Here is a 7,964-nt window from a genome sequence, read left to right as displayed (position 1 = left end):
ATGCCCATCTTTTGCTTTGAAGTAAATTGGTGCTGCCAGGAGCAGATGTGTCTCACTGTTCAGAAAGTCTACGTTTTTAAAACATTTTAAATGCCATATTCTGTAGGTCTTTGAAGTGTTTGAAGATGATCTACCTAATTGAACTATATCTATGTATACCTAGAAAACTTAACATGACTATAAGTTTAACTATCAGAGAAGACTAATTATTAATCTGTACTTTTTATTTTATAATTTGATTTAATTTTACATATCAGCCATGAATTCCCCTGTCCTCCCTCCTCCTGCCCCCCCATCTCCTCCAGGGCAAAGACTCCCCTGGGGATTCAGCTCAACCTGGTAGATTCAGTCCAGGTAGGTCCAGTCCCCTCCTCCCAGGCTGAGCCAAGTGTCCCTGCATAGGCCCTAGGTTCCAAACAGACAGCTCATACACTAAGGACAGGTCCCGGTCCCACTGCCTGGGTTCCTCCCAAACAGATCAAGCTATTCAACTGTCTCACTTATCCAGAGGGCCTGATCCAGTTGGGGGCTCCTCAGCTATTGGTTCATAGTTCATGTATTTCCACTAGTTTGGCTATTTGTCCCTGTGCTTTTTCCAATCTTGGTCTCAACAATTCTCCCTCATACAATCCTTCCTCTTTCTCGCTGATTGGACTCCTGGAGCCTGGCCGTGGATCTCTGCATCTGCTTCCATCAGTCATTGGATGAGATTTCTAGCACGACAGTTAGGGTGTTTGGCCATCCTATCACCAGAGTAGGTCAGTTCGGGTTTTCTCTCAACCATTGCCAGTAGTCTATTGTGGAGGCATCTTTGTGGATTTCTGCAGACCTCTCTAGCACTTTGCTTCTTTCTATTCCCATAGGGTCTTCATTTATCATGGTCTCTTTTTCCTTCTTCTCCCTCTCTGTTCTTGACCTGTGCTACAAGAATTTGTTCATGTGTAAAATTTGGAAGTATTCCTAACACAAATTCAAGTGGGCAGTGATATTTTCTGACTAGAAACAAATTCGTAGTAGGTAACTAGAAGGTGGACATACATGAACTAAGGCTGTTTTAAACAGCTAGCTAGTTGCTAGGAAATCATAGTAGGACCTCACAATTGGGTCAAGGGAGAGGGCGAAGGAGATGTATCTATGATTTACAAGCTAGGCTGGTTTCACTGACATATGATCTATACAGTTACATTCAGGAAAGCCCTGTGCTATGCAGTCACTGTTGTAACAATAAAGGAGTTCCAAATTTGTGCCCTACTAGTCACGCCAGCGCTATGCCTAGGATTCTGTCTGGAGGTAAGGAGTGAACCATTGCATAAATAATCCAAATGAGAAATAACTTATCTTGTTCTCTAAGGGTGGGTGGAGAGATGAGCTCAGTTTTGCACGAATTTTATGTATCTATTCATCAACGAAGCAGAGCTACTTGGTGGCCTGTGAGAAACCAGGTGCAAATTCTGAGCCAGATACTGGGGATGAATGTGGATTCAACAAGGCCAGTTGGTTGAGTCCCTGGATATGAAGGAACATGTATAGGGGAAAGAAATGATGAAGATATATATAACCTTTAGGAACACTGGTGTTTAAGGGACCAGAGATGGTCAAGAGAAATGGAAAAGTGTCAAATCCAATAAGAAACATTCAGAAGTATGTCCTAGAAGCCAGGACTAAAGGAGTCTTAAAGAGGAAGGGTGCGATCACCACAAGTGTATGCCCCTAAAGAGGACCACAGGTTGTGTGTATGTGTAGTATGGTGGAGATGAAGGCAGGCAGGACTCCAGTGGGGCAAAGGAGAAACTGTGAGGAAACAGATGACCCAAGGACAGGAGCCTGGGCTGCAGAGAGGAAGGTCTGGAGGATAGGGGTGTCTGAAGTAAAGTCAGGGCTCCTTTCACTTCCAATAAAGATGGAAGGAATCCAGCAGGTTCTCATGTGAGCACATTGCTCTTAGGAGATAAGAGGAGGGAAGTACAAGGTGACCTCCACACTCAATGAGACACTGTCTCAATAAATAAGGAGAACAACTCAGAAAGACACCACATGTCCTCCAGGTGTGTACAAGCACCACATGCAAACACAAATAACCCCCTTTCTTTTTTTGTGTAGTATTAAATTGACTCAGGTGAGTGAGGTGGTCAGGAGAGCAGCCTGTCTCTTGAAGAGTGCTGAAGACGACTGACTAATCCTTTGCAAAGGGAGAGGACATTGACCAGAGGCAGGTGGCAGGGGATTGTCTGCTAGTGCAGCAAAGGACAGTCTCAGAGAAGAGGAGCTGAATGGAATGGCATTTGCAACTAGGGTATATGAAAAGCTAATATAAAACTTTGGTCTAGAGCCCTGAAAAGCTGAGCAAGGAGAAAAGAGGTTTGCATTTGACTACTTTTCTCTTGATGTCTATAGACCTCCATTGTAGTAGTAGACCCTTTCAATAGTAGGGTACTCTCTCAGTGCCCTGTAGGCTGTGCAGCCAGTCCTAGAGGATCCCAAGTGTCTGAGGGGTTGGGGAAACTGCAGCAGGTAAGTGCTATTCGGTGAATAATTAATACACATTTCTAAACTCGAAAATCAGTTTATTCTATGGTCTAATGGCTATAAACTTCCTTAGGCCTAACTAATTGTAGCTAAGTTAAAAACTGACCCATCAGCCACTCAACCTCTTCTTGAGATAGCAGGAAAACAATCAAACTAGTCTAACAACTGACTTACACTTCCCTCATTCCAGGAACATTTATCCGGGCAGGACTAAGGAAAGCTTTAAGGCAACTAATTGGGATCTTAGGAAGATTTGGGGTCTGTATGTTACCCCCACTTAACCACACAGTGCTATGAGAGGCTTCTTCAGAGCCCTCATCTTACCTCGACACTTGCAAACGGTGGAGTTACTAGTTTTGTAGTAGGGAGAAGGGCGTCTCATCAAAAACCTCCAGCTTCCTGACTGTGTCAACCTTTCTACCCTGAAGTAGGAAAGGAAATCAAGAACTTACCTGGGTTTGGGTAAGATGTGGGTTATTAACTTTGTGTATGTTTGGACAGACTGATAATTCAGAGCCATGAGACCCTAGGTGGCAGAGACTATTAGGTATGTCCAGAATAAATTCATGCGCAAAAAATGTGCAGCGAATGGTATCCTTCCTATGAAATATGAGAACAGCACTCATGTAGCACCCACGCAAAGCTCTCTTTCATCCTGAGATGTCGGGAAACGATGCTTAAGTTCCTAAGAACCAGGCAGGTTGACCCTCTTTCTAATAGCTTAACCCAACCCACCTTCCCCTAGAGCTAGGTGCCAGAGTTCTTAGCCTTGGGCACACTTCATGACTCACTTCTTACAAATGTAAATGTGTGAGTCGGCGGTAGGTCTACTGGCCTCCTTTGCCCGCAGACCTGCTCATCTACATCTAAGACCAGCCCCAACGTATCCCTCCCAGACGCGCTCCGCTCGGGAAGCGCGCCCAGGAGTGAATCCGCCAGTCCACGCTGGGAACTGGAAGCACCAAAGCCCTACTGCGACCGCAGACACTGCCTTAAACAAAAAAGGCGCCTAGGGAGGTGGGACCCATACCTCAGCCCCCACCCCCTTACCCCACCCCACCCCACCCCCGCCAACTTGCAGCCTCCCGCCCCCTCCATCCCCCTACCCTATCCTCCACCCCCGCTCTCCGTGTGCGCATGAGCAGAGGCGCCTCCCTCGGTTCCTCCCAAGGCGAAAGTTTGTAATTCCCTTCTTTGGGCCGGTGGGCTGCCAGGAGCCGCTAGAGCGCTCGCCCAGCGGGGTGAGAAGAACAAAGTAGCTGAGCGATTTGACCCCTTCCTGGGCCTAGCACTCCGCTTCTGTGGGAGCTGCAGGAAATGGAAGGGCCCCTCTCCTCTCTCTTAACGTTTGCCTTTTCCCCCCTCTACCTCTCCAGAAAGGAAGACAGGAAGAAAAGGAAGGCAGCTTGGGTACGGCGTTCTCCTTCCCCTGCCGCGTCCCCTCGGCTGCAGAGACTGGACATGGGACTGCTCCAGGTGTTCACCTTCGGTGTCCTAGGTAACTCAAGCGAAGGGCTTGGGGGGGGGGGGATGGGTGTGCTCGGGCATTAGGAAAGAAAACCCCAAACTGGTTCGCTCCTGCTTTGAAGAGAGCCCTGCGGGGATCGGGAGAGAGGGACGACTTGGAAATAACGCATCTGGGATCGATCGCCACAGCTCTGGTCTCGGTGGTGGTCGAAGACTCGCACGCGGAGGTCCGTGGACCCGCATCCCCTGGTTCTACACACAGAGCTGGCGGTCCTGGGGACTTCCGAGGCGATCGCTCCGGGGCTTTGCACCCTCTACCAGTTCGGGATGTTTCCCCACCGCCAAAGGCAGGCTCCCTGGCGTGGCTGGGCAGGCTGCGGAGGATCCTCGAAAAACCCATTACGCACGAAAGTGTCAGCCCAGAGCAGGCTTCGTCTTGGGAACAGTTTGGGGCCATGTGGCTTTAATTAAATGTCGATGTTTGTCTCGGGGTGGTACCATGAAGAGCTGGGCCGGGGTGCTTTGCTGGAATGACGAAGTGTTGAAGCCACTGCCGAACTGCAGAGACACACCAGCTGCCTCTAGCTCAGGGAATCGGCTTTTACAGCAAACCCAATGCTTCACTCCGACGCGGTTGCGGGTGACCCTGGCGCGTGCACGAGTACAAATTCTTGTGTCCCGACGCCCACAGGTTTCCCACACTCACCGAGAATTCGGGCACTGTCATGTGCACACGGGTTCTCACGAGCGGGTGTGCAGCGCGTGGCGGGGTCAACCTCACTGCGCCCTGGCCCAGTCACGTCTTAGTGGCCAGGTCACAATGTCCACCTTTCGCGAAGGGGCTGCCTGTCTGGGGTAGATCAGAGTAGACAAAAGAGTCGGGTGGATTTCCTAGATGACTGCAGGTCAAACCTGTCTGGTTTTCTTCCCTCGCCCTTCTCTTGTCCCGGCTTTCCTGGCCACTCTTGCTCTCATTTCTCTTCTGTGTTTTCTCCTTCCTTCTGAATCGTCTCTGTTTACCTCTCCTGATGTATTTCTTTTGCTCTGGCTTGTCCCATGCTTTCTTCCTCCTTACCCCTAACGTTGTCGCTTTTCCTTCCTGTAGCACTGTGGGGTACCCGAGTGTGTGCTCAGGAACCAGAGTTCAGCTATGGCTGTGCAGAAGGGAGCTGCTACCCTGCCACTGGCGACCTTCTCATTGGCCGAGCTCAAAAACTCTCAGTGACCTCGACATGCGGACTGCACAAACCAGAGCCCTACTGTATTGTCAGCCACCTGCAGGTAAGGCGGCTGTGGCTAGTGAACGCACTGTGGGCTGCATCCTCCTCCTCCTGGCTGACCAAAGGGCCATGCCCAGGAGATCCCACATCCTGCTGTCAATCCGGATAAGAAGTACAGCCAGCAGAGTAACCCTGGTAGCTTACCCTGTCTTCCCAGTCTCAGTTTGCACAGTCGCATCCGCCAAACATTTCCTGCCACCACCATCAGTAGGGGAAGCCCAGGATGCATACGAGCTTGGCCTCTGTTTTGTGCCCTGTAGGGTCCCTGCTATTTGTTGTTGTTGCTGTGTTTGTTCAAGCCCCTTTGAAAGCCTGTGTTGAAGGTGGTTCAGTCTTTGTGTACTGATCAGTGGTGTTGGATTTTTCATCTTTCACTTGAGTATAAGGACTTTCCTTCCAAGCACTGAAGCCTTGTGAGGTGATTCACTCAGAATCAGACACACTTCCTTATTGAAAAATGCCCTGGTTGTCATGGCATCGTGATGGTGGAAGACCAAATGAAATTTCTGGGTGGAGCCTGCTTCTAAATGTGGACTCAGGTTTTAGATTTCAGAAGCCATACTTAATATAAGAGCTAATATAAAGGAAAGCACACCATATAATATCTAGAAGCACAATCTTTTTGCTCAGTCTTACCCCAACCCCCACCCCCTGGGAAAAACAAAAAGAGATTGTAAGTGCAATGGGGCTTCTAACAATAACAGGTGTTATTCTCACATGCAGGACCCTCTCAGTCCACCCAGGCTTGTGAGTGACTGTGGTTCATCAGGACAGTGACCTGGGATTTGCTTAGCACATGTAGTAAAATGGAGTCACAATGTGGCAAAGTAGATTCCACTCATTTGCTTCCAGGTTTATACAGAGCTGTCTAGACTGCTTCCTCCTGATTAGTAGAGAAGCTATAATTAAACTTTTTTTTTTAAGTTCTGGTAATTGTTCTTCAGTACTAGTTTCCTTGACTACAAGTTAATGAAGGCAATTAAAGTTACCTTTTCTAATATTAGCATTTCACCTAAACTGTGTTGCTGACATTTACTTCAGAGGTCAGGGCACTTTGTCAATGAATCACAGATTCTAAAATCAGCTTTGCCCACAGTGAAAACTTCACTTAAAAGCAAGTACAGCCAGACTCTGGTTTATATGATTAGCTATAGAGTGCTTATCACAGATCTCAAGGTCTTCTCTCTTTCTGAAATGAGTGGGTATAAAATGAAAGCAGGGAACTAGAGTTGCTGATCCCTTTGCATCCCTGCCCTGATTGTTCCAGGGTTCCTGCCCCCCACCGCCCATCTTCAAATAATTTTTGGCAGGAAATTCATTAAATAAATACAATTACAAAAATAAAGTCTATATTGGCTTTATATCACCCTTGACCAGATTCTGTTTATAAGATATATATTTGTCTGTAGATATTTCAGCCTTAACATCACTTTTAGATGTAAAAATAATCTGTATTCCAGAAAATAAAGGCCTAGAACCAAGCTCCATATGGGAAAGGAACCCCTAAACTCTTTTGTTTATGGTCCACTGTAAAAAGTAGAGATCTGATGCCAGAGTTGCTGTGGCTGCCGTTCAGGAAAAAAACTGAGAAATTAATGTGCTTCTATGGAAACCAAAGTCTGTCATCATTCTAGTTTGTGTTTATTTAGATACTCAGAAATGCTCCCTCTTTATGTTGATCCCAGCACAGGTCTTCCTCCCCAACCCTCCTCCCCAGCCCTCCTTCCCATACTCTGAGCAGCTTTCAGGTTAGCCTGCTCACACCCCCAACCTTGAATAAAGTAGAAACTAAGAATTTGGCACCCAAGGACTCCATTCTTTTGCCTCATATATGGTCTCTTCATGTATGCTTTAGAAAATCGGGCGAACTGAATTGTTTTTTGTTCCCTTCCCCTTAATTTTTAGTTTGCATCATGTCAGCAAAAACTTTCTAATACCTCTTCTGCATTTTACTTCTCAGTAAGCTATTTACTGAGATTAAGATTTAAGCCTAGAAATTTAAATTTGATTAAATTAGTAGCTTATGGAAACAATGCCCTATTTTACTCTTGATCTTAAGTTTGCAAGAAAGGAGGAGATAATTTTCCAGAGCATTTTAGACAATTCAATAAGTTTAAAAGTGAAAAATATGACATAGATCACATAATTTTTCCACATTCACTTTTCTTGAAGGTAGTCGTTTGTTTTTTGTATTGTAGCCTTAATGATTTTTTTTTCACTGTAATTGTTTCATAGACTCACAAAACTGTTGTGTTTGTAGGAGGACAAGAAATGCTTCATATGTGATTCCCAAGACCCTTATGATGAGGCCCTCAATCCTGACAGCCATCTCATTGAAAATGTGGTCACTACATTTGCTCCAAACCGCCTTAAGATTTGGTGGCAATCTGAAAACGGTATGTGATTGGTGTGGGAACAAGTTCCATGGAGTGTGACTGACTGTTATCTAGGAAGACATGATCACATGGGTATTTGTGACTGATTGGATTCTTCATTCTGTGATTAGAGCCCCTGGCAGAACACTGTCTGGAGCACTCAACTTTCTTGGTCAAATCTGACCCTCCTTCCTGAAGTTTGTGTCCCGTCAGGAAGTAGTGTTTGATGCGTGTTCGTAGGCCTCACCCTGAGGGAGTGGGTGTGTGCTGAGGGGAACTGCACACCCAGGCCCTTCCACAGAACATCTCAGCAGTT

General features: G+C 46.7%; 1 protein-coding gene across 3 annotated transcripts in view; it reads left to right on the top strand.

The window, feature by feature from the left end:
- The first annotated feature begins 3,415 nt into the window (after window positions 1-3,415).
- The window catches only part of Lamb1 (laminin subunit beta 1), a 68,308-nt gene continuing 63,759 nt past the window's right edge, over window positions 3,416-7,964 (top strand). The window contains exons 1-4 of one of the 3 annotated variants that reach the window (XM_042260752.2): window positions 3,416-3,543; window positions 3,903-4,024; window positions 5,099-5,274; window positions 7,534-7,669. In XM_042260752.2, coding sequence (XP_042116686.1) covers window positions 3,988-4,024; window positions 5,099-5,274; window positions 7,534-7,669 — 349 coding nt within the window. In that variant the 5' untranslated portion in view covers window positions 3,416-3,543; window positions 3,903-3,987. The other 2 variants (XM_016007902.3, XM_006989516.4) reach the window with 2 other exon arrangements.

The sequence above is a fragment of the Peromyscus maniculatus genome, chromosome 14 (genome assembly GCF_049852395.1).
Source record: "Peromyscus maniculatus bairdii isolate BWxNUB_F1_BW_parent chromosome 14, HU_Pman_BW_mat_3.1, whole genome shotgun sequence".
In the NCBI taxonomy this organism is placed as follows: domain Eukaryota; kingdom Metazoa; phylum Chordata; class Mammalia; order Rodentia; family Cricetidae; genus Peromyscus; species Peromyscus maniculatus.
This window is presented reverse-complemented; position numbering and strand designations above follow the sequence as displayed.